Source organism: Gavia stellata, chromosome 4, assembly GCF_030936135.1.
Source record: "Gavia stellata isolate bGavSte3 chromosome 4, bGavSte3.hap2, whole genome shotgun sequence".
NCBI classification, from domain to species: Eukaryota; Metazoa; Chordata; class Aves; order Gaviiformes; family Gaviidae; genus Gavia; species Gavia stellata.
The window spans coordinates 11,063,546-11,090,540 of NC_082597.1; the positions used below are offsets into that span (position 1 = coordinate 11,063,546).

At 38.9% G+C, this 26,995-nt stretch overlaps 1 protein-coding gene across 1 annotated transcript in view; it reads left to right on the top strand.

Annotated features, from left to right (window-relative positions):
• PCLO (piccolo presynaptic cytomatrix protein) overlaps positions 1-26,726 on the top strand; it is a 390,072-nt gene extending 363,346 nt beyond the window's left edge. The window contains exons 24-26 of the mRNA XM_059817028.1: positions 21,208-21,342; positions 21,952-22,097; positions 26,586-26,726. Coding sequence (XP_059673011.1) covers positions 21,208-21,342; positions 21,952-22,097; positions 26,586-26,726 — 422 coding nt within the window. The remainder of the gene's footprint in view (positions 1-21,207; positions 21,343-21,951; positions 22,098-26,585) is intronic.
• The last annotated feature ends 269 nt before the right edge of the window (positions 26,727-26,995 follow it).

Consider the following 26,995-nt stretch of genomic DNA (forward strand, 5'->3'; position numbering starts at 1 on the left):
TTGGAAGTACAGACCTTAAAAGCTTGGGAATTGAGCGGCCCACAAGGAAATCAGGCATATGTCTGTCAAAACAAGAGTGAGGAAAAGCCTAAATTTCATTGTTTAGACTTTCCTAGGGAATGGTAACAAGGAACTGAAGTATCCTTGACCTTTGAGCAGCTCCCAGTGGACTGTTACACATGGGCTCACAGCCTGCGCCACAGTCATACCTCTTGTATGTAGCTGACAAAAATGATCAAGGCTGTTACATTTCCCCTTTGATTTCAGCATAACAGGTGGGCCAAAGAGACAGAAGCAAAGCTGCTTGCTTCTGAGAACCGCCAAGCTGTCTTTATATAAACTCTTCATATTCAGCTTAGTCCAGCTCCCTGCATGAACACACAGTCCCAGTATTAGAAGCCTTTGGGAATCTCAACCAACCTTCCGTTTATATAAAGAGCAAACCCAACCACACATGGCCAATCAGAAAGATGTATGCGTCTGATTTCTCCAGCTCCCTGGGGCAAATCTAAGCAACGAAGAACTGGGCTTACATTCATGCTACAACACTACCGATTTCTATCTCCTGCAGCAAAACTCTTGAATAAACAACTGGACTTGCTTTCATGCAGGAGTGCTAACTTGTTGATAGCACCACAGCTATATTTAAAGCTTTTTTCCTGAGGCAGCTTTTCTTTATTTTTGACAGTAAAATGGATCGTCTATGAAAAGAGATTTTTGTGCCACTATTTGTTTTCAAACAGTTGGAGAATAATGCAGGGACCACAAAGCAGATTCAATATTCTTTAGACTTCTTTAAAACGAGTAAAAATAAAACCATACAATTGACGCCCAAAGCAATTTTAGAAATATTGAAAGTGCTGGCAAGGGAGACAATGTCCTTTTCCCACAAAGCAATCGATTTTACGTGCCCTCATCTCAAAATCTGTGGTGTCCACTCAGTTCTGCTCAACAGAACTTGTTTAAACCACTCTTCAAATGAGATTTTCTCTGAGAAAATCACTGGTACAATGACACCAACAACTCTTCTTTAAACAATATTAATTTGGAAAATGGCTTTGTGATCATTGTTGCTGCATACTGGGCTGCAAAAGTAACTGTGCAGGGAGCAGGCCATAGGAAGGGATTATTCCTTTCCACTGGGTGCTTGTGAGGCCCCATCTAGAACAATGTGTCTGGTTTGGGGACTCTGGAGATATTGAGGAGACTCCAGCAGAGTGCCAGTAAGATGATTTAAGGCCAGTGCAAGTGTCACTGAGGAGAGGCTGAGGGTTTCTTTAAACCTCAGGAAATGAACTACTTTATGGGCAGCTAACTACCATATGGGATAGTATAGAAAAGATGGAGCCAGACTCTTCTCAGAGCTCTGCAGCAAAAAAAGGGAATAGACAACATTCACAAGCTTGAGTAAGGGAAATTCCAACTGAATATAAGGAAAACTAAAAAAAAAAAAAGTCACCATGAATGTAGTTAAACACTAGGTAGTGTTGCCCAGAGAGGCTGTGGAGCCTCTCTTGGAGATTTTCAAAACTCAACAAACAAGCTCTGTCCAGCCTGATCTAATTTGGAAGTTAACCCTACTGTGAATGTGGGGTTGGACTGGTGACCTCCAGCAGTCCTTTCCTCTCTGAATTATCTTATCAGTTTACAATTGCTTCGTAAAGCACACTTTGTCATAAACTAGCATTGTTGCTGAAAAATGCCATTTTTCCCTTCCCTCAAACTCATTTCATCTTTTATGGTGTCATAAAGCATGTGCTGAATCGAGTTGGGTGACTAACCCAAAATCAATACATTGTACGGGGGGTGAGGTGGCAGGTGGTAGGAACATTTCTGCCAGCTAGTTCACTAGGCAGCTGTACGAACATCTACAGCTAGAGGAGATAACGTCAGGGAAACTGTGTGGGAAGAAATAAGCAGGGATGTGAAGATAGCTCTTTCAGCGCCAATGCCTGTTTATGCCATTTTAAGATGAGTAAGAATCAGTGATTAGTTACAGGTAAAGATGTTCTTTGCAGCTAGACCAGTGCCACGGTTGGTATTATTTTCTTTAAGGGGACATCTCACCAGGAAGAGTTTAAAGCAGCAATCTGCTTTTTCATAACTACCAAGTTGGCCAAATTCCTCCCAGGTATTTATAGTCTATTGCTTGAAGTTCTTTGCTGCAACTGCATACAGATAATGTGTTCTTTTCTTCCCTTACCCTACATATGCCAACAAGACCTGACATATCTCATCACAGGCTTTGTAAATAAGGGGTTATTTTAAAAAAATATCTTTGCTACATAACAGAAAATAAACAAACCAGATTTCCTTTGCCTTTTCTTTGAGCAGTAGGAGGATGGTTTTATGGGTAAAGCATTGAGGAAGACTCAGCAACAGTGTTTGTAGTTCCCAATGGCACCAGTTTTGTCTTTGACAGTAGAGGAGTTAATTCTGCCATTACCAGTACCTGTTTTCAAAGCGTAACAAACAGCTTTCAAAATCAGAAAGTACACTGCTCAGCAGGTTAGCAGACTTGCCTTATGTGTCTTGAAACATTCTTGATAAAAAAGTGCTCGTTTGCTGCAGCTTATATGTCACATGGAGAAAGGAAAGAAATTCAGCATGGAACTTGAAAGCTGCTTGTTATGTTGTCTCTTTGTGCTTCTCTGAGATAGGTCAGAAAAGTAATGAAGATTACCAATACACATTTAGTTGCATTTACTGTCTGTAGCTATGGTTGCCTGACCCTTCTGACTAGAAGACCTGCTTATAATTACTTATGATTTTGTGCTAATAATGAATGTAAACATGCAATACAGACCACTGAAAAACAGGTGCAGAAAGGATGCTGCATCCTATCCCACATGACTCAGAACTAAAAAAGAAAACAGGATTACATGATGATTTTTGCTGCTGCTTTGAGTGACATTAGACAGTTTTTTATGCTCTTTAAGCCTCAGTTCCTCGTAAACTAAAAATAATTATACTATCCTTTTTAAATTTTGTCTTTTGCTAACTACCACTGGTATTACTCTTGAAGGGAAGTAAACCAAAATTTTACAAGAAACAGTTTTTGCAAGCAGTTGAGAGGATGTATCACAAAAGACCTGTGACAGAAATTTTGATTATTTTGATGGAAATCATAACTGTTAACTGACAGCATGACGGGCACTTCGGGCTTAATTCTATTTAATGTAGAGGGCCGTATCTGTTGTTCAACTGAACTATATTGTATAAATTATATTTTAAAATTTGAAGTTGAGTGCCTTGCACAGGATAATTAGATGTCTTGCAAGCCATTTCAGGATCAAGTTTGCAGTCTCCCACATCAGTATGATGTCCTTGGTTCCGAGTCATGGATTTAAATGGCTGCATTCTTTCCTGTAGCCAAACTATATCAGGAAGGAGGAATGAAAATTATGAAAGAAGTTAAAAACAGCATTTACCTGAGTTATGTTGTATACATATCCTCAAATTTCAGATCTGAAGGTATTAAAATGCATATATTTGACTGGTAAATAAAGCCTCTCCCTTTTTGGAAGAGCTACCAATACAGAGACCTTGTGGATTCAGCACTGAGAGGAAGATGAATATAACAGCACTCACAGACTTGCAGTTCAGCAGTGGATCCCCAAAGTTTTGTTTGTGAAACCCCATGGGAAGGGACACTTCTAGTACATGTGGTCATAAGGGGGTGAAATAGTGCTGAAATAATTTCAAAGACAGAACACGGTCTTCAGGTTCTTCAGCCGTGCAGCCCTGTCTTTCACAATGATAATCACTTTACAGAAATAAATACCACCACAGTCAATAAGCCAATTAAAATGGGCAGATTAGTAGAGTCTTCAGGTATGAATATGTAGTATTTTCCAAATCAGATGGGCAGCTTGATATTGCTCTCGGGGAAGCCAATGTAAGACAATTGCACATGGTGAATCCAGATATTGTACTTTAAATTTGACAAAGATTAATTTGGATCCAATAACATTCATTACTAGTGAAAAAGTTGCCACATAGACTTTTAGAAAAACATAATTTCCTTCCAGAGGCAGATCATGATCTGAAATGGTTTTTAGTTACTTTGATTGTTACTGAGTTAATGTATATGTATACCTCAATATTTGCATATTTAAATAGTATTTCTACTTTCATATTTATGTTCTCAGTGATTAATTACTTTTGTTGGGAACTCAGTGAGTAGCTGTTCAAGTCACTAAATAATGTCAAACACTAATGAGAACTACTAACTAGTCCAGATCCTATGAATTTTTCTCTGTCTTCAATCATTTAATATTCAGCATAGACATTAAGGAGTTGAACTTATTTCTGAGATTTTCTACAGCTGTTAATGTTTTTTCTGACCTAGTTAGGTTGGAAAAATTAAGAGACTTGTATTCTGTAAGAAATTTACATAGATTGCTTTTCCTCATGGATACAGAAACAATTTGTTGTGCATTGTGTTTCTCACAAATAACATTGCAAGCTAATGCTAGAAACAGGAGTCTTATGTGATACTTCACTGTTCTTCACAAGGTCTTGTCTAGTGATGCTGAGCGTGTCAGCTGGCTTGGTAACTAACCTTGGCATGGCACTAGCTCACCAAGTCATTCTTCATGAACACTACCCTAAGGGATAGTGCACTTTCATATTTTTGAGCCAATTCCAAGCAGATATTCAGTAGACGTATCAGGTCTCTTTAGGGTTTCTGAAAAGGCAGCGCTATACAGTTTTTAAATATTCTTTACATCATTCAAGACTCTTTTTGTGGTGACTGTTTTGGGCAAGGCATCTGTCTTCAGTTCATGTAAACCTGAACTGTACATCAGAGTTTTATTCAATCTTCTCTCTTACAGTATAGGACGCTTCCTGAGTAAGTTCCAAATCTAGGAGAATGCTCTGCTCACCTTAAATTTATCTTTATTTTTAGTTGAAAAAAAAAGAACTTTTTATTTTCTATTCTAAATTGATTGAAACTGTAAAGAGAGCCTGTGTAATTCCTGCAGGTAGTGTAATCATGTTCCTGGACAACGATCACAAACACAATGTTCGCTATACTTTATTACAAATTTATAATGAATATACAACAGTAATAATATTTTTCCAGGTCCTAGGTATTTTACATTTCAAAAACCACCAGACAAGTTTTAAATCATGTTATGCAAGGAGTCTATGTTGCACATGCAGTTTGTGAGGACTTGCAACACCCTCCTTTCAATTCCCATATGCACAGCTTTAATTTGTAAAGATAAATTACGAGAAAGACTTCAACAGTCATCTTCAAAAGAGTGGTACTAAATCTCAGAGATTCTTAATAAAATCATGAGCGTTGGCCTCAGTACATAAAGTCTGTGAGGCATTAACTCTCAAAGCAGCCTTACTGTACTGTGGCAGGAGACAGAAATAAAAGCCTCATTTCTGCTTAAAGACAGTTGCCAGAAAATAAATCTACAAGAGCTGTCAGAGCATTAGCTCACTATGAGATCCTCCTTTGTATTCATTACTGAAAAGGTTCAGTTAATTGTACAAGTCCTACTGCATACATACTGCCCAGGAGCAGAAAAAGATTTTTAATGAGTTACAAAAGGGGTTTTTTTTATATCTACAAATTGATGGTATTTGTTTCAGTGACTTCAGAAAATTTAGGGGGAGTTTCTAAGCTAGCCAGCCAGACATATTTAAATACAAATGTGTGTATGTTTTCTGATTCACCTTTTCTAGGGCACAGAGTTTTGAGAAAATTTTCATCAGAAAAGTTTCCCAGTTGCAGGTGGAATTGCTGTCAAATCTAGGTGAAGGCCAACTGATTGCAGCCTCAAGACCCCTTACTTCAGACAGACTCTCAGCTTCCAGAACAGAGGATTGATTACCTCTGTTCTGTGTGGCACCAGGGAGAGGTCTCAGCATCTGAGATGTAAGATCTAAGATGAGAAATCAGTCTCTGACCTATTTTCTCACTTTGAAAGGTCCTGAATTAACGTTTTAGGTGATCATATTGGAAAATTTTCAGTCTTGCCCTATAAAACTTTTTACCCCTTGCGTCTCTGCTACCAACCTATCACATTCTCCCATTACTCTACCTTAGGCCCCTCTCTTTATCTAAAATCCACAAATCCCAGATCTCCCTTTCTTTGTAAGAGGACTTCCACCATCTCCCCCATTCCCCATGGAAGTTCAGAAACTCAGAAACATTTTTGGTGGTTTTACCCGCATAGAAGATTGAGACCTCTTCTATAGAGTCATTTAGTCCACTCAGAACATTGACTTATCTCATCGTTTTGAGCTTCACCATTGTTTTTAAGTGATATATAATTCCATTTACTTAACAGGTTTCTTCCCAGTTCATAAACACTGTAAATAAGAGCACATTTTCCCTTTTACTTTTTCTTTCCATCATTTTAGTCTTCATCACAAAGCTCTATGAGTGCATTTACGTAAGTGCTACGTAAAAGTACTGTCCCTGTACTCTTTCTTCTGTTCTAGGTGTTTATAAGATGTCTTTTATTCAAATGTATCTCTGTGGACTTTAACCACACACACCAGTTCAACAGTGGAATGAAATACCAACTTTAGGATATGTCTACTATAGCAGTTTGAGGGAATCAGCATTACATGAAATGAAGAATAATGGCACTACTGAGTGCTGAAAGAGAGGGAAAATGTGAAGTATGTATTTCAATGAAAAGCAGGTACTTTAGACTATAAAGATTTCTGATGGATTTTAGAAACTTTAAAAAAAAAATAGTATGCATTTAAGAGAAGGCTCTGGGCAGGAGCTGAAAGGTAAATTGATATTTCTCCAAACTGGTAACAAATTTAGGAACCATCTCCACATTACTGTAAACAATGCTTCCAGGCATCAATCCTCCAGGGACTGTAAAACTCTGAATTCTGCACAATACTGTGGAATACTCTGCATAACCTTTCTGTCCATCCCTCCTGATCAAAATTTGAATTAACACTTTTTTCCAGTTTTGACTGAGCTGATTCCATGTTTATCCTGATTAACTGAAAAGATCATCCCTCATTGCTCTGTTGGACAGATTATGCAGGTGGTTGAATCCCAGCAGTAATTAGAAGTATTTGGTTTTGTGCTAAAATTTCCTAGGTTCTCTACAGCCAGCCACAAAACACTCTGGTGGTCCTGGAAGACAGATTTGGCTTTCTTTCATATATTAGACACAATGAGCTTTGTTAGAATTATCACAGCTCTTATTATCACACTGAATAGGTAATTTCTCATACTCTTATACTTAGTAATCTTATTAGCAACAATTATTTCAGTAATCATTCTTATTTAATGATAGAGAAATAGCATCTCAACAGTGGGCTGCTACCACTGTACCAGGTAATGTAAGTACGCAAAAGAAAATCTATTAATATAATAGCATTACCTGTCTTCCACATGAACAGTCAGTGCAGAAGCATCTGCTCTGGTACCCAAGCTGTGCAGCACACAAGACTGTGCTCACCAGTGTGTAGTTCCAGGGAGGTATGAGCAAGACTTTAAGCATATTTCACTGAAGAGGCTCAGAGCTGCAGTAAAAATCTGAGGGGGAATCTGGAAATTATGATGTGAGGAATGAATAGGCAGGTTCTTACCAAAATTTTTCATCTTCATTTGCCATGATAGTGTGCCTACTAGGTTTATAGCACAAAAGAGTGTCAACATATTGCGTTAGCTTGAGTATGCGTATGGATATATTTGTGTATACAAATGCCATCTTCCCCACCTCCTTCTCAAAGAAAGCTTTATAGAGTTACATATGCCACCATGTGTTAAGTAATTTTTTATGGGCTATAAATGACTTGGGCAAGCTGTGAAATGAAACAGCTTGTTCCACTGCACTAAGAGTGCAGGCTCAGTGCTTATTGTCTGTGCAGTAAATGTGCAATGAGCCACTCTCCAAACTAACTGGAGTGAAAACGCATCATATGTCGTTCTTACACCAATTCCTATTCACAGTGTATACTTCCCTGTGATAGGACAGCTTTATGACAATGGAAAAGTACCAAAATATTCTATCATTTGCACTGCTAAGTCAGAAAACATCAGTACTTTTTTCAGTTTCGTTACCATTTTCAAAATTTTTAGCGTGCCTAGTAAAACTAAACCTGTATTAGATATGTAGGTAACATCTACTCCTGAAGTCAGCACTTTATTCTTGAGCTGTTTTTCTATGTATCTTTCTAATGATCTAAATTCTTCAAAGACTGCATCTAATTTTATACATCTACCTTTGAGGCTTGTTTTTTTTCTTTCATCAGGCCATATGTCCAAAACACTAAAAGGAGTGAAAAATCACCACCAAAGCAGCTATCATCTGCCAAAGCAAATGGGGAAGTTCCTAGGTGTTGCTGTAAGGCAACATATTCTTTGGTTTACATTTAAATGCAGTATGACTGATTTTGCTTATGTCAGACCTGCAAATTTGGCAGAAATTGTATAAATACACTTTGGTTTCATGTCCCTCTGCTTCTTGAGTGGTCAGCAAGGTTCCTGACAGAACAATTACTTTTCAGAAATGTAATCTTCAAGTACTTTGGTTTCATTGCTTTCATTTTTAGATGCTGTTCTTAGGAAATATGTTGTTCTTACAATATTTTCGGAGCAATCTGTGTATTTGAATTTAAGTTGGTGGATGTTTGTTTACATCTCAAATATTCTATTCAAAGGATTATTTTCTCTTTGCATTCACAAAAGTAAATAATATACAAAACCTACTTGGCAATCTAGTTTTTCCCCTTCTGATACTGTGCTACCTAATATTTCTGATTTATATTTATAATTATTTGATCCTCTTTATTATATCTTTGGGCAAATTTTCTATTATCTCTTGCTACCATCCATGGGATTCATTTCACTCATCTTAAAGCACTCAAATTATTCCACATCATATTGTAATATAAGCCAAATGGACTTTAATCTATTTCCTGGGGTTTCTAGTGGTTCAAGCCAGAATGTCTAATTTCATGACATCAAGCAGACAAAAAGAATAACTAAATCTGTTGTGATATTCACATCTTCATACATATATTCAGAGTCAGAAGGTGTAAAATTTTTCATTATTTTGGCACAGAAAGTGAAGGTTGGCTCAGAAGGGATTTTGTCATTTCAGACTGTATTGTCAAACTCTCAAAAACTTGTATATCAAAACTACAAAAAGATAAAAAATGTATTTTCCATGGGAGAGGGAAAGTAGCTTAAAATCTGTCATAATTTAAATGAGGACCTAAGCAAAATCTAGCAAAATCCTCTCTGTTTTTGTATAGTTAAAACCCATTTTGTGTTCTCATACTGACATGGAAAAAGAGCTTGCAGACTCGCTTGTCTTACTTTAACAGAACATTTATACTATATTACACAAAGATTATTGTAGCATTGTGCAAAATACTTTACTGAACTGTGGTGATGTCAAATACAGACTTTTAATGGCAGTTTGCAAATTTCTTCTCCCTTTACCAACACATTTTCTCCTTGGTAAAGCTGCAATAGAACAGGCTTAAAAGAGTCAAGGTTCAGGTTGCTCTGTATGTATGGCATTAAATACTTCTCTTCTTTTCCCTGTATGAACTTTTGTCCATCCAAAAGCCAGGGCACAGTGTGCCTTTCATCATCAAAATTTCAGACGTGCTGTGGCAAGCTATCTTTTATGCAGCTAAATCTGCAGCGTCTGATATGTCTCCTTATGTAAGATGCTAAAATTTGAAAAGACGACTGTGAATGTATATTTAGACTCAGGCAATGATTTATGGTGAGGATGAAAGGGAGCAAAGATGGCTGAAGAGAGTTTTGCCTTCTGAGACATGAGGCTGCATAGTTTCCCCTTTCAGATCTAGGCTACACCTGTCTTTGAAGTTCAATTAAAATAGCAAGAATAATTTCAGCCATCATTTTAGCTTTCTCTCATTGAAGTTATGGAAAATGGTAGAGCTGTAGATTTGCATTTTGATACTTCTAGCCCAATTTCAATGTTTAAAAGTCAGGTTTAGGACACTGGTTGAGAGGGTCCCTTGGGAGACAGTCCTGAAGGGCAAAGGGGTCCAGGAAGGATGGACCTTCTTCAAGAAGGAAATCTTAAAGGCGCAGGAGCAGGCTGTCCCCATGTGCCATAAGAAGAGCCGGCGGGAAAGACAACCAGCCTGGCTGAACAGGGAGCTTTTGCTGGGACTCAGGAAAAAAAGGAGAGTTTATCACCTTTGGAAGAAGGGGCAGGCAACTGAAGAAGAATACAAGGATCTCATTAGGTCATGCAGAGAGGGAATTAGAAAGGCAAAAGCACAGCTAGAGCTCAATCTGGCCGTGATTGTAAGGGATAACAAAAAATGCTTCTATAAATACATTAACAACAAAAAGAGAGCCAAGGAGAATCTCCATCTTTTACTGGATGTGGGAGGGAACATTGTCACCAAGGATGAGGAAAAGGCTGAGGTACTTAATGCCTTCTTTGCCTCAGTCTTTAATAGCCAAAACAGGTATCCTCAGGGTATTCAGCTCCCTGAGCTGGAAGACAAGGATGGAGAGGAAAATAAACTCCCCATGATCCAGGAGGAAGCTGTTAACGACCTGCTATGTCACCTGGACACTCCCAAGTCTATGGGGCCTGATGGCATCCACCCAAGGGTACTGAGGGAGCTGGCAGAGGAGCTTGCCAAGCCACTCACCATCATTTATCAACAGTCCTGGTTAACAGGGGAGGTCCCGGATGACTGAAGGATTGCCAACGTGATGCCCATCTACAAGAAGGTCCGGAAGGAGGATCCGGGGAACTACAGGCCTGTCAGCCTGACCTCGGTGCCGGGGAAGATTATGGAGAGGTTCATCTTGAGGGCGCTCACAGGGCACGTGCAGGATAACCAAGGGATCAGGCCCAACCAGCACGGGTTCATGAAGGGTAGGTCCTGCTTGACCAACCTGATCTCCTTCTATGACCAGGTGACCTGCCTAGTGGATGAGGGAAAGGCTGTGGATGTTGTCTACCTGGACTTCAGCAAAACCTTTGACACTGTCTCCCACAGTATTGTCCTGGAGAAGCTGGCGACTCGTGGCTTAGAGAGGTGCACTCTTCGCTGGGTAAAAAACTGGCTGGATGGCCGAGCCCAGAGAGTTGTGGTGAATGGGGTGAAATCCAGTTGGCGGCCGGTCACAAGCAGAGTCCCCCAGGACTCAGTTTTGGGACTGGTCTTATTTAATATCTTTATCGATGATCTGGATGAGGGGATTGAGTGCACCCTCAGCAAGTTTGCAGACGACACCAAGTTGGGAGGGAGTGTTGATCTGCTGGAGGGTCGGAAGGCTCTACAGAGGGATCTGGACAGGCTGGATCGATGGGCCCAGGCCAATTGGATGAGGTACAACAAGGCCAAGTGCCGGGTTCTGCACTTGGGTCACAACAACCCCAGGCAACGCTACAGGCTTGGGGAAGAGTGGCTGGAAAGCTCCCCCGCAGAAAAGGACCTGGGGGTGTTGATCGACAGCCGGCTGAATATGAGCCAGCAGTGTGCCCAGGTGGCCAAGAAGGCCAACGGCATCCTGGCCTGTATCAGAAACAGTGTGGCCAGCAGGAGTAGGGAGGTGATCATGCCCCTGTACTCGGTGCTGGTGAGGCCACACCTCGAATCCTGTGTTCAGTTTTGGGCCCCTCACTACAAGGAGGACATTGAGGTGCTGGAGCGTGTCCAGAGAAGGGCGACGAAGCTGGTGAGGGGTCTGGAGCACAAGTCTGATGAGGAGCATCTGAGGGAACTGGGGTTGTTCAGTCTGGAGAAGAGGAGGCTGAGGGGAGACCTTATCGCTCTCTACAACTACCTGAAAGGGGGTTGCAGAGAGGTGGGTGTTGGTCTCTTCTCCCAAGTGACAAGTGACAGGACAAGAGGAAATGGCCTCAGGTTGCGCCAGGGGAGGTTCAGGCTGGATATTAGGAAAAATTTCTTTACTGAGAGAGTGGTGAAACACTGGAACAGGCTGCCCAGGGAAGTGGTGGAGTCACCATCACTGGAGGTGTTCAGGGAATGTGTGGATGTGGCATTGTGGGACATGGTTTAATGGGCATGGTGGTGTTGGGTTGATGGTTGGACTTGATGATCTTACAGGTCTTTTCCAACCTTAGTGTTTCTGTGATTCTGTGATTCTGTCATTCTGTGAAAGTCATCACCTCGCTTCTCAGCTGTCACTGAAAAAAAACGCAGGTACCTCCTGAAGGCATTTATCCATCCTAAGATATAAGTTTAAGGAGCTGTTATCCCTATTGACTACAGTGTCTAGGGAGTTTGAGTTAGATACCTAAACTTCCTTATGATTAACCCTGTCAGTAGTTTATTATTCTAGACCAAAGCTAAATTTTGGGCAATTCTGGTATTTGAATGAATTGTGGAGAGGATGTTGATAGAATAATCAGCTTAGAACATAAGGTTTCCCTTCCACAGAAGTATAAATCAGTATAAATGAATATAAATAAGAGACATCCAGTAGGATGTACTATGATTTAGTGCTGTAAGTCACTTGACTTCCCTCACCCCATATTTATTCTCCCTCTACCTTCAACCTGTCAATTACAGGTATTCTGTGTTTGTCTTCATCATTAAAAGTAATCTCTGCAGTCATCTCTGATCACCTAAATTGGTTCAATGTGACATTTAGAGTTCTCATTATTTTCTCTCCATTTATTCCAAATGCCTCTATGGTACAGGGACCAGTCTCACTAAAATATTGAAGAAATCTTTCTGGAGAAATCTCTAATCCCCTATATTATCCTTTAGATCACTGACTTGGGCAGCTTCTGACACTAGTGAAACTTCCTTCTCTAATTCATCTCCTCTAATCTTATTGCCTCATTAACCTTTTCCTACAATACTTTAGAATGCCACTTAACAGAAATAAAGACGGTTGAAACTGGACTGGTACAAGTCTATGATTTTTATTTTTCATATTTGAGCATGTGTGAAGTATCAGTGTTACTTTCCCACAAAACACTTTACTTCAGGCCAAGAATTTTTATACATGGCATCAGCCCAGAGTCAACATTAGTTTTTATTGTTTTTTTTTTTTTTCCTTTTAAAAGGAATGAATCAAATCTCTGAAAGACGTACACACACACAGTGACCAATAAATGGAAGAGAGTTTATTTTTTTTTCTGGGAAATATTTCACATCTCAAAATCTCAACAGGCAAAAGGCTTTCTCGGTTTTCAAAATGTATTTTGCACACCAGTTTTGTTTAATCTGAAAATAAAAGCTGAAAAGTATTTTCTTTCAAATAGTCTTTACTTAATCCTACTAAGAATTCTGGGCATACAATTTCTGCACTAGTGTGTTCAAAATTTTGTGGGCAGTGAGCCTGTTAGCTCTAAGAATCATAACATAACACCCTCATCTTGTTCATATGCCTGAGCCTTAAAGTCAGCCACTCTCACTGCCCACAAAACTGTAAATTGTGTTTGCTGTGAGCAAAGTTCCTTAATTCTGCTCCTTTCCCTCATTACATGATTGCACGCACATCACATCAGAGGAGATGGGGAGATATTAATGAAGGACCTTAATCTTCCTTGCTCATCTCATAATATACAGTCTGCTCACAGCAGTTCACATCTTCAAGGTAAGGGGAGGGAAGGGAAAAGGGAGAGCAGTTCCCTCCATTCATGCCTGCTCCAGCTGCGAAGCACCCCTGCATCCCAGAGGGAACCTATTTGTCAGGAGTTGAACCGATAGCGTTTACCGTTTCAGAGGAGCATGACTGTCTGTACACAGTATCCCCAGCTATGTCAGGTAAGGGAGGGAATAAATGTTAGTAACAACTGAGCCCTTCATGTATAACATCTAACCTTCATGTAAGCAGATGAGAGAAGACTCTGAACACATTGCAGGGACTCTCAGCAGCTGCAACTCCTCTTCAGAAGCAGCCTTGCTCTGAGCCTTAGTTCGTCCATGACCTGTTAATAGCACCATGCAGGGCAGACTGGCTATCCAGTTGCAAGAGGAGCAACAAATTTCAGAACCTGCACGTATTCAACATCATCTGTGGAGCTGGGGAGCATATGTATTGAGACAGTCCTATTCCAGTCAATCCAACAACATCTATTTAAAGCACTGTGAGACAGGAGGAGGTAGTAGTTAAGACTGTATTACATGTCTGATTTTTCTTACAGTAGGGAACACAAAGATAAAACCAGCCTACAGAGAAAATTGTGGCAGTTTTCAGGCAGAAAGAAATATGTGGTAGAAGGGTGAAAGAATAAAAGAAGGAAAGAAGGTTATGAAAAAAACACAAAAGGACAGAAAAGGTTAGAGCCTGTAAACATTGGGAGGCATTTTCTATAAAGCTCATCCAACATTATTTTAGAACAGCTTTGCCAGCAGCTCATGTCCCAGCAAGAGGATGAAAGGCATTATGAATACAAACAGCTGGTACTACAAGTAATTGATGCAATGTTAATTTTTTTTTTTTTTTTTTTTTTTTTTTTTAAAGAGAAAGGTTTGCTTAAAAAAAGGTTGGAAGGTTTTGGCTGGTATTCTGAATTCTTGGTATGTTTAATTTTAAACTAGTATTGACTAGCCTTTTACTTTACCTTCAATTGGAGTTGTTTAACTCCAATACTGAAATGTAAATAATAAATGGCTAGTATTTACAGTAATACTGAATTATTTATTGCAATAAGATGATGTTATTTTGTTTTCCTGAAGCACAGCTGCCTGCTGGAGGATGGACTTCTGGTTCTCAAAATAGTATTAGAGGAATCCAGCAGAAACATATTTCTTGCTACAACAGCACTCTGTTAGACAGAAAAATATGTCTGTACAAGCTTCATGGATTATGGTGGAGGGAAACATAACAGTGGCATAGGTCCTCATCAGACTTTCTAAGTCTTTGTGTTTTCTCATGGTATTAGGGACCACACACCAAAGTCCTGTTTATGCTTACACGACCAAGTCTCTCTCTTTACAGTGTACCCAGTCCCAGTTACTAAATCCAAACAACTGTTAGTTAAAGAAGTAGGTGTTATTATCTCCACCTCTGAGCTTAGGCACAGAGATGAAGTCTAAGATCACAGAAAGCTACTAAGGGACAGGGATCTGGGGACAGAAACCATGTTTTAGGGTTCTCTTTAATCATGTCCCATATTTTAAAGCTGTGAATTTTCCTTTTTTGAATCAAGTTCTCAAGAACACCTTGGATTCCTTAAATTTTATGACATGCTACTACATATTCCAACCTTCTAAATATTACAAACATACCCTAATATAGCTGAATCCAGGATTTTGTTTATTTAAGCAATACAGCTACATAAGGAGCATATGAGTTTCTTAGCCTGGAAGATGTGATGTCTCATTACACAGTGTTAGAGATAAATATAGCTGCACCAAGTCCGGGACATTAGATACCTGTGAGAAAAACGGTGGTAAAATACATCAAAGAAATGCCTGTATTCTATCAATGAACACTGTATAGAGCTCTCAGAGGTTCATTAATTTAATCTCTCAGGGTATCAAAACAGATAAAGACCTAAGGAAATGAAATTAGTTCTAACAAAAGAAGTCTTTATTTCTGATCATATGCTCATGATGACACTATTCTAATCATTACTCATCTCTTGATTTTAGACTGAAAGATTATGGAAATTCTGAGGCTTATTACTTACTCTTCAGAATTATAAATGTAACAGATTCAGAAGAAGCAATACTTTATGTTATACTCAGAAATACTTTTAAGTCAAGCTGGGACACAGATTTCATTCACTTCAGTTTGCTTGTGGGGAACAGTAATGCAAAATACAACAAGTACCAGAAGCCACTAATGCAAAAATCTGTGGAGATTTCTTATTCCCAAACTTTCCTCAAAAGAACATTTACAGAGTTAGATTATGTAGTGTCATAACTGGCATTTTCACTGTCACATAATTTCTCTCCTTGGTTGACTCCCTGATCTGGATTCTTTAATTTCCATACTGAATGATTTTAGTTTTCTCCTGTGAATTCTTTCAGCACAGACTGATTTGCTCTTTCTGATACAACACCTAGGTTCTGGAGACAGTCTGCTCATCTCCCAACAGCATGGAGGACATGTTTGTTTCCCTGTGCTCTATACTGACTGTCAGCACTAACGCAGCTGGCCCCGCACCACCAAATACTCCAACGTCCTCCCTTGCTGTCCCCCAGGGCAGTATCATGCTGTCTATATACCACCATCATCATGCTGCAATAAGACAACTCTAATTTTCTCAGGCTCTTTGCACTAAAATATCACAAAAAAATTAACTTTTTTGTTCCTGCCACAAGGCAACAAGATGGGGGTCAGAAGACATAGGGCTAACGGCAAAGCAGCGTGGGTGTGTCTGGTCTTCTTTCAAGGGGTCTTGTCTGCAGCAGTAGAGCAAGCTGTTCTGCACCAACATTTGGAAACCTGGGATTGCTTTCTGGGATGCGTACTTTCAGAAAAGTGGAAGTTACATGAGTATTTGTAATCAGAAAGCGTAGAAAGAAACCCTGAAAGAGTACCTATTCTTCTTAAAATGCAGCCATTTCTCTGAGCACACATGGAGGTGCAAACCTGCTAAAGCGAACCATGGCTCTATGTTCCTTCCTCTTCTACATACAGGATGAATAAGGCAGGCTAGTCCGACAGATTGTAACCACAAAGTGTAGGAAAGTAAAGCCGTTTTTTTGTTTGATTGGGATTATTCTTGTTTGGTTTGTCCTGCTTATTTTTTCCAACATCTGAGTTCTTTGACTGAGTAGTAAAAGGATGATCTGGGCTGTAAGGAATTAAAAAAAAAATCAACAAAAAACCCCACCACCACAACCCAAGATTAACATTGCCGGGGTCAGTAGGCCAGGCTCACTGGAAGCTGCTCAGAAGGACCTTTCTGTGATTTTAAATCCTTCACCATAAAGTGTATGGCTCTTGAAGCTCCAGAAGAGCATTTCCTGCCTATTTTGGAAACAATAATTCTGTTATAAACTTAATTTGGAAAGAAAAATGCTGGGAAATGATTGTCGACATATTTCCCGCCCCCCCCCCCCCCCCCCATTTTATTTCTAATTCCACTGCTTTAATATACCCAGTCACTCTTCTGAAACAGAAGGAACCCGTACTAACTTATATACAACCATGGAAGAAAATGTCAGTTTATGTACTTTTTTTTTATTCTGTTTTCTGGCCATCTGGCAACCATTCAGTAAATTACCCTAGTACGATGCTCATCAGGTAGCAGCATTTAAGCGTCTCATCCTTAAATTTCCAAGTTCAACGTACTCACACTTGGTCCATCTATGTGAATAGATATAGTCAATCTCAAAAGGCAATTCAACTTATTTTAAGATAAATGTGTAAATTAGCTCAGAAATTTACATTTAGACAATTGAACTCAATGAAATTTCTGCCATTGTCCAGTGAGATTTGCCTGCTCATTCAAATGCATTGCTGAATTAGACTTGATAACACAGACCTATGAGAGACAGCTATTTACTACTGTCTTGGGTAATTTTGTTTGACAGCAGGCATCTGATGAAAAAGGAATGGGACACAATCCATAGTTATCAATCCCTCAAAGTTGATAACAACAGTGCAGATGATACATCCTGTGATTTACAGCAGCAGACATTTAAGACTAATAGCAGAACTGATTAACCTTTCGCAGCGCAGAGTGTGATGGTTCTACAAAAGCAACAGCTTATGTTGCCATCACCATAGCAAATTTAAACCCCTTGACTTCTCAAATACCTTGCAGCAATGTAGTTAATTAACCATCACCTTTTAATTGTTAATGGATTTTTAATAAATCTGGTCCCCTAAAAAGACGTGTATTGTCATCTAAAAAACACTAATGCATTTAATCATAGCTATATATTTTTAAGAACTGATTAGCTACCCTTAATGTGTTCCTAAAGTGAACATGATGCTGTTGTGCATGCCTGTGGTCCTCTCGCGGTACATCAGTAAGTATGCATTTGATATGTATGTAACAGGTAAAATATCACACAAATTCAGCTTAAATATTTTTTATCTCTTTCAATATTTACTCTATCATATGTTTGTGGAAAGCAATTTCATCTTTTTCCAGTCCTTGTTTCCTAGGCTAAATTAGAAAGTAATGTTTTTAGTGCTTTACTATATGGTTCTTTGCCACTGTGATAACCCTGGTTTGCATGTGTTTCACCTGGAATACATCTTTCTGGAGGCAAACAGCATTATTCAAGTTACAAATGATTTTTCAGTGTCTTAGAAAGCCATATTAGTACTTTCCAAAAAGACATGCAACATCTATTTCACTGTATTTACTTTTTCAGAGTTACATTGTAGCATTTGTTTATCATCATCCAATGACTACCAAAATACCCACAATCAGTTCTGTTTACAAATCATTGATGTTTTCTAAACTTATAGATGAATGCAAAATGTTGTGACTGGGCACTGTGTTTTGAGCTATTCCTACCAATGCAATCCTTGGGGTCGTCCAATCCCATGACACCCTGAGCAACTTTATTTCTGTCATATCAGTCAAAGAACATTCTTGTCCAGCTCAGTTCACTGTGAACTCTCTCAACAGCTCATAGACAGTTCATTATTAACCCTTTCCCTCATCCGTGTATCTCTTTTTCTAAATGTATTTCCATTTAAAGAATCAACTCCACAAAAAAATGTACATTTGAGCTGTTCTTACACAGCTGTCAAAGGAAAGATGTAGTAAACATATACCAGAAAGAGGGAAAAAAGCCAAACAATGGAAGGAATAGGAATCTCTTCTGAGTCTTCAAAATTCTGCTAGGTTTTGAAGCGATCATTTATTTTAGTGCGATGTTTCATAAGGCTGGTGTTAAGGTTTTTTCATTGCATGCTGTGGGAGAAATGAAAATTAACATGGAAGCACAAGAGAGCTATCATGCTTCATATGCTTGCAGCTGGAGATCATTGTTTTCCCCATGAGGCTTAAATAGTGAAGCAGGACTGTTTGTTGTAAAGAGTATCTGGGGATACAAAATAGTCCACGGAAAATTTCCAGATGCTGAGAAATGGTGCTGGAATTTTCAAACACATTCTAATTTACTGGAAGCATTTCTCCCTTTTCCTAGCTCACAGCATCACAGGTAGCATCCAAGCTACCTGCTCTCATTTTAGGCTGAATTCGCACCTAAGTGAAAAAGAAGGTACTGACATAATCAAGAAAGTGGAGGTCCTAACAACTGTTGCAAGTAAACCTTAAAGGACAGAGAGGGAACAAAGTAAAATAAATAAACTGAGCATATTTTCCACAAAATGATGTTTAACTAAAGATTGCCTGAAGCTAATGTTAGGTTTATGCTACAACTGTCCATGTTGGGCTTTTATCATTGTCAAGCATTGGAGTCAGTGCAGGAACCAATACTAGTCAAAAAGTGAGATTTTATGCAACACCTTTCAGGTATGTCATGTGTACATCAGTGGTTTTGGTAGTTTATCCACAGAGCAGAGAAGGCATTATAATTTTTTCCTATATCTATTTCCAGCTATCCAAAATCCACAGTTTTAGCCAAGCTAGACCCCTAGTGAGGTCACTCAACATTTTCCAGAAAAGGGGCCTTATATCCATGGTTTAAAGCTTGTTGACACATGATGGAACAGATCAATGAGTAACAACAAAGACATTGTTGGCCGTTCCTTCTTTGATCCCAGCTACTGATAATCTTTGCTGCTGCCATCACAAGATGAGGGCTCCATTCTCTTTGCACAAACATTTAGCAGAAAGCAAGATGCTACTTTGCATGTTCAAACCTATAGGAAGGGTTTTGTGATGATTAAATACGGTGAAAGAATCATTTGCCTCCTAACAGGTCCTCTCACACCTTACAAACTGTGGGTGAAACACTGACCCAGCTGAAGTCCAATTGCAAATTTGTTATTGACTGTAACTAAGTTAGATTCCAGCTTCAGTTTGTGAGGAGGGTTGAGGCCCCAGGTTGTAGCTGTGATTATTTGTTAATAAATTTTTATTCATGATCCCAAAAAATATTTTAAGTAGCAAAAGCTATAGAATGTATGATTGCTCATGGACACCTGTGAAACAACAGCTGGCATTTTTGTAAGGGATTTTTCAAATTTGGTTATACATTTGTGATACAAGTAAGTAATCTTTATATGCCACTTAGTAACTTTTTACTCTCTAGGAGAGGAGCTTCTCCAGATGTATCATAATTGTTTACTTTATGCAGAGTTGCTTTGCTCCTTACAACATCTTGGCACAAGCTTCTAGAATTTCCTGGTAATGCGTTAAAGCTCCAGCCTGCTGGCACCAGAAACTGGGTAATAAAGACTCCCAGGGGCTTAATGGTTTGAGATTTTTTTTAACTGATGTCTAAAGAGAAGAGGAAGGTGAAATAATATTACACAGTAGCAGGACAATAGATATAGACACACAGCCCCCATTATGACATGATGCTATCATAGACAGCACTGAGCTGAGGGCATGGGCTCTGCTTACACCACCACACTCATTTAGATGATGTAGCCCTGCTCTACTCTGCCTGGCTTCGGTACAGCCTTTTGCGAGGACAGGCAGAGGAAAGGCAAAACAGCTTTGCCTATATTTCATTGTGTGCCTTCTCTCCATCTTTGGACTGATTTTGGGAGAAATCCATACAATGCTGTTGTAATAGGCCTGTATTTCTGCCCACATAAGAAGGGAAATCACCTTTACTTTTAAAGGTCACGCTTCCCTTTAAATTGTGTGAATGATGTTGCTCCATATATGTAAGAAGGTGAAATGAAACGTTAACTTCACCAAAGTCTTAATTCATTGCCTTTCAGAATCTTACTTTTTAACACTTTATTTAATGTTCTCTTTTTTTTTTTTTCCTTTCCCTTTTTTTCTGATGAGATAACTTCAGAATCTTGTAGTAAAGGTTTCTGAAAAGGTGAATTGTAGTGACCATTACATGTCTGGTAAAGACTCCTAATGAAATTTGTATTCTTGGGAACAAAGCTCCTCTGAAGCAAAAACATTCTGAAGCATATAAACTAGTTACATAAGTCTACTGCATGTATCTACCATTTCTTCATTCAAGCAATACATTATCCTTATACCCCTGACTAAAAACTATAAGCTGTCCTGAAAAAAAAAAGACAAAAAAAACCCCAAACTAAAAAAAAAAAAAAAAAAAAAAAACCAAACCAGAAAACTCTACTTCTTTCCAAGTTAGAAAGATACATTCAGTTTCCTTTTACATTAATGAGGGTTGCTTTTTCTGCTTTTCCAGGTAAAACACAGGTTATGGGTGAAATCAAGATTGCATTAAAGAAGGAAATGAAGACAGATGGAGAACAGCTGATAGTAGAAATCCTTCAGTGCAGAAATATCACATACAAATTTAAATCTCCAGATCATCTACCAGGTATCACACAGAAACCGGCTTCATGATATTTTGAAAACATTAAGTAGGATGTATCTGGAGTCATCACCACCAAAATAGGAAAGAAAATGGCTCCTTAATCAGAATGACATATTCTATAGGATTCTTTCTGAAGTGTTTTTTTTCTCCTATGAGCAACTTTAATGAAAGTAAAAGCATTTTGTAGAAGCAAATTAACTCTCAGAAGTTAATCCTCTTTTTAATTTACTTTTGATTGTTAAAAATTAATCCTTTTTTAACACTAATAAAAATGATAACTCCCTAGGTTATTAAAGAACAATAATATCTAGTAAAGCTTTTTGGTGAAAAAGCTCTTAAAAAATTAAAACCTCATGTTAGTAATAATATTTTCATACATACATAAAGACATCAAGGTATGTGTTCCTTTAATGACAGGATTGTAAACACAAAGTAATTCCCTTGGATTTAGTGGGGTGGTTCCATTTCTACACTATGTGAATGAGGACAGAATATGGCTCTGTAAAGTACCATGCTCTATTTCTTCACACCACTTCCCCTCTGTTGAAATCATTAGCAACAATGATTATTTAAAAGGTTCTGTATTTAACTCATTGAACTGTTCTTCCCCAGACCTGTATGTGAAGCTGTATGTTGTCAATATCTCTACCCAAAAGAGAGTAATTAAGAAGAAAACCAGGGTATGCAGGCACGACCGAGAGCCTTCGTTCAATGAAACATTTAGATTTAGCTTGAGTCCTGCCGGGCATTCTCTTCAGGTAATTCTGCATTTTATTAAAACCTAATTTTGGATGTTGTCCATGCTGTGCTATGGGCATTTGAGATCAATCTTCTACCCCAGTTGTTTGCTGAAAAGAGAAAATTACAAAGGAAATAACACAACTACATAATAATGGAAATACCAGGCTGGAGGAGATCTTAAAAGATGGTTTAATCCATCACCCCCCACTGGTATTTATAGACCAGGCCTGGAAGTTTTAGTCTTGATCTGTTCTTAAAATCCCCTAGAGAAGGAAGTTATGTATGCTTTCCAAAACTACTTTTCTATATGTTTAGAAAGTTTAGTGTAATATCTAACTTAAATATGACATATTTTTAAATTAACTTATCCTTAAGTATCCTTACAGAGCACAGAGGAAAACTGATCTGCTTTTTTTTGTTAAAAATGTTTGCACGCTGAAAGGTTGCTATCATAGCTCTCCTCTCTATTTTTCAGGCTAATTAAACCAAATTTCTCTGATATCGCCTGTTACCTATATGCCTAATCATTTTATCATTCTCTCCAGTTCCTCAACTTCTTTAAAAGTTGTGGTGCCTAGAATTAGACACAATACTCATTATCTCAGACATTGTAGAATAACTGATTATGCCAAGTCAAATATTCTCTGTGTATATTTGTAAAGGAGATGATGGTATTTTCAGTCTGTGGCACATCAAATGATGTTTGGAACTGATTCAGGGAATGGTCCCTCTCCTGTGTTTTTGTTGCTTAGACAGATTTGATCATTTGGTCAGATACACTTTTTTAGACAGTTAAGATTCACTTTACCTACCTTCATTTACTTTCAAATGAGTAGATAACTAATATAAGCCAAATATTCAGGCGTCCTCTAGTCAGTGGAAAGGGATGGACAATTCCAGGGGTATCTGCATGCTAATCAGCATCCACTTAATGTACCTTGAAATCCGGAAGACTGACGTAAACAAGCCAGCTACATTTTGATGACTAGAGTTAGACTGGATTTTCTAAGTGCCTATGTTAGTTTTATTGGTTGTGTCATTAAAATCAAGGTCAAAATGGATGTTGCTTACAAAACAAGGCCAACAAGTATAGATACTGCTTTTTGTGTTAAGGTGTCCTAATTCCTGTTGATTCAATAGACTCAGTAAAAGACTATTGAAGATGTTATATTACCTGGGAAAATCCAGAGTGGTCAATAAAGTCTTGCCAAAGTTTAAGAGCTAAAATTCCTGCAAAAACTTTGCTTCCAGTGGTGGTTTGAAGAAGAAACCATAAGGGGTGAGTAGACCAGTAAAGAAGAACCCACAGAGTCCTATGGAAAAATAAGCCATCAAGTTGTTAAGGAAGGAGATAGTGAGGGAGGTAGTCATAGGAATAGTCAACCTGAGACTTGGCAACGTTTCCTCAGCGACTCTGTGATATGTACTGGTGCTGCACACTAGACCTAAGAGAACAAAGGCTATAAAAGTAGCAAGGAACAAGTTTAAAACAGACAAAAGGTGTTTCTTCTTCACACAACTTGGGGTTTGAGCTGTAAAATTTATTGCCATAATATATTGTGGATGCTAAATGTTTTCATGGAAGAAGTAACTGGAGAAAATGATTGGACAAATTCATGGGCAAAATACCTCATAGTCTCTTAAATACATACCACTTGTGAGTCAGGAAGTCAATGGTCCACAGCTCATAGTAGGTATTTTGGGAATGTGTCACTACATGATTGTCCTGTTCTTATATTCTGCCTTATGCACTGCCCAGTACACTTTTGGAAGCAAAATATTTGATCCGACTTAATACATATGGTTTTATATGCTCTTCATACTCATCAATCTATTCCTATGGCAAAGCATGAAGCTGGCTGATTTGAATGCTGAATTTGAGTGATGAACATTTAGGGGCGAAGAGCTGGACATTGTCAAAAGAGATTTGGGGGAGACGGAAACAAAACAAAACTAGAATATATAGAACAAAAAATGGAATTGGGAGATTAAGGGAGGAAATAAGATTAGAAAGAGGGAGTAAGATGAGATCAAATATGGTAATTATAGAAGGTACATTGTAAAGAGAAATGAGAACCATCTGGAGGCAGAAATTAGGACAAGGATCTTAACTCTAAAAATCAACAGCAAGAGCTGTGAATATTAGCCATAAAAATGGGACCATGGGCTACTGAGAAAAGAAAAAAAAAAAAAAAAAAAAAGAAAAAAAGAGGAGAGGAGAGGAGAGGAGAGGAGAGGAGAGGAGAGGAGAGGAGAGGAGAGGAGAGAAGAGAAGAGAAGAGAAGAGAAGAGAAGAGAAGAGAAGAGAAGAGAAGAGAAGAGAAGAGAAGAGAAGAGAAGAGAAGAGAAGAGAAGAGGAAAAGAAAAAAGCTAGAATCACCTGGTCATGAGTACTGGGAATAAGGAAAAAAATCCTAAGGGTTAGAAACTGAGACTAGCTGATTCAAGACAACAAGGCTGGAATTTAAAGCCTGGAGTGGGGAAGAACCAAGGTGAGAGACAGACAAGCTAGAGAAGACAGATACCACGGATCCAGCTGGGAGGAGTGGAGAGGAGGGTCAAGGGCAGAAGTGATGGGAAGTTTCTGTCTGAAATTTTTTCTATCCCAAAACTGTTGATGTGTCAGAATGAAAACATTCTGCAGAAAACATTTTGACGGGTTTCAGACAGGCACTTGCCTCAGCCCCTGGCAGCTCGCTCGCTTGCTTACTTGATTTCCCTGTTCCTTGGCAACCCACCTGGGACCCTTCTGGAAAGCACTAAGTTCCTGGCTCCTTTGCCTTGTTCCCTAGTTGGGTCCTGGTTGACTGGCTCACTGCAATTAGAAATACATAATGTCCTATGTGAGGGTAATCAGAAAAACCCAGAAGAATGATTTTCACAGATGTTCTGGTTTGGCTTGCCAGCTTCTGGACTGTCCATTTCTTCAGGAAACACTGAATCAAGTGGCGTAGAACCACCAGCAGTGGAGGCAGGCTGCTTATTTTCCCCAAGGACGAGCTGTATGATGAGTGACGTAAAGTGGGGTTCCCTAATAGCTCAGTGCATAAGGGTCGTTTGGTCTTCCTCAAACCTGTTGACTGACAGGGATGTAGGTGTCTAAGCTGTCCAGGTACATATCTTACTTGCCAATTAATATCAAAATTGGCCAGGAAACTGGGAAGCTCATCCAGGAAAATGATTGCAAAGTTCTTCACTTTTTTTTAATTTTTTTTAATTTCCATCGTACTGTAAAGTTTGCATATTTTACTTTGTTTCCCAAAGCAGAATGGAAAATTTTCAGAAATGTTAAAATTCTTGATTACTGGAAACTTGAGTTGTTCTACAGTTCTGTTACATGTCTATTGATGTATGGTCTCTTCCAGCATCTCAGTGGAGTACAAAATCCTTGAGTTCTGCCGTTCTTCTCTTAGCATAGATCTGTGAAACCAAGCAACAAAATGCCCTATTTTCTGTCCTGCTGGTTCACACAGAGGGTGACAGCCTCCTACTGTTATCAGTTACCTCCCTTGCTCATTGCCGGAGGTCTGCTCAGTGACTGTGAATATGATAAACTTGCTGCTAATCCTATCATGGAACTGCAATTTTTCATGACCTCTTTTTCTTTTTGAAAAATCTAGGAAGGAGTTAAAAAAAAAAGAAGCATTGAGTTTGTTAATTCAGTTACTCAATAATTAAGAAATGTTAGAATTTATCTGACTGTCTAACTATAACTAACCCCCTGAAGTATATGTATTATCAAATGTATTTCTCCCAGAAACACGTAGAATGAAGCTGTAGATCCACAGAATGAATCAGGTCCTTCAGAGAAGACTATTGTTTGCATAGCATGAACCTGCTTAGCTGGAAAACATGTGCCTGTATGATATATCGGAGAGAGTCTTCAACACCCAGCCTGCATAGCTCACATAAGTGCTGGGGCTGTTCCTTGCCCTTCCCACTCTCCATGGCTGGGGAAGCAAGAGCTGTAAGACCAAATGTAATACTGTGGCTCTCAGCAGAGACATAGCAGGAGTGAGATTTCAGACCAACTCTACATTTTAGGTCAGACTACTGCTTGCTGAGGTCAGAAACCAGAACTCCGGACTTTCTCACACGTTCTGCTCTGAGTTACAGCCTGTATGCAGAGCACCCTCTGACTCCCATGCACTTAAAAAGGGCTGGTACTTTGCCTGCATAAAGCCTTACCCTGTACCTTAAAGCTTGACCTTGTGTTTGTCTTTGGTGACCAGCAGGTGAGCATATTGCTTACTGAAGTTCAAGATTGTCACCTAGTTGCTACATCCCATGATAATGAAATAGAAGAGAGGGAAAATTCAGTTTTCATGGGGCTTCCTTTCTATTGGAAAGTTGACTCTATATAAAGGGCTATGATCAGTGTTTCTTTCCTCCTCTGTGGGTACCAAAACAGAGCTCAACATTTCTGAATCTTTCATGTTTGCCAGCAAATGCAGTATGTTACTATGCACAATGATAATTATTTTTTACTATTATTATTTTCCCAGATTCTGCTTGTCTCCAATGGAGGGAAGTTTATGAAAAAGACACTGATTGGGGAAGCTTATATCTGGCTTGACAAAGTGGATCTAAGGAAAAGAATAGTAAACTGGCACAAACTGTTGGTCAGCTCCACACAAACACACTGAGCAGAGCTGTCTGCTTAGGGCACAAAACCTGCAGAGTCTGCTATAAACAGCATCACTCCAAGACTATAGTTTGATATCATTGTGTTTAGCTAGTCTTTCAGAATACAAAGTAGAAAAGAGCAGTCTCTGGGCTACATAGCACACTTAAATGAGGGCTAGTACACTTGTTTTGCTGCAAAAGACAGCAAAGTAAAAGAAAACCTGGGCCCAGAAGTTAAAGTGAGGCTGTTTGAAATGAAGACTGATACGAGGGCTCTGTGTTGTTGGAC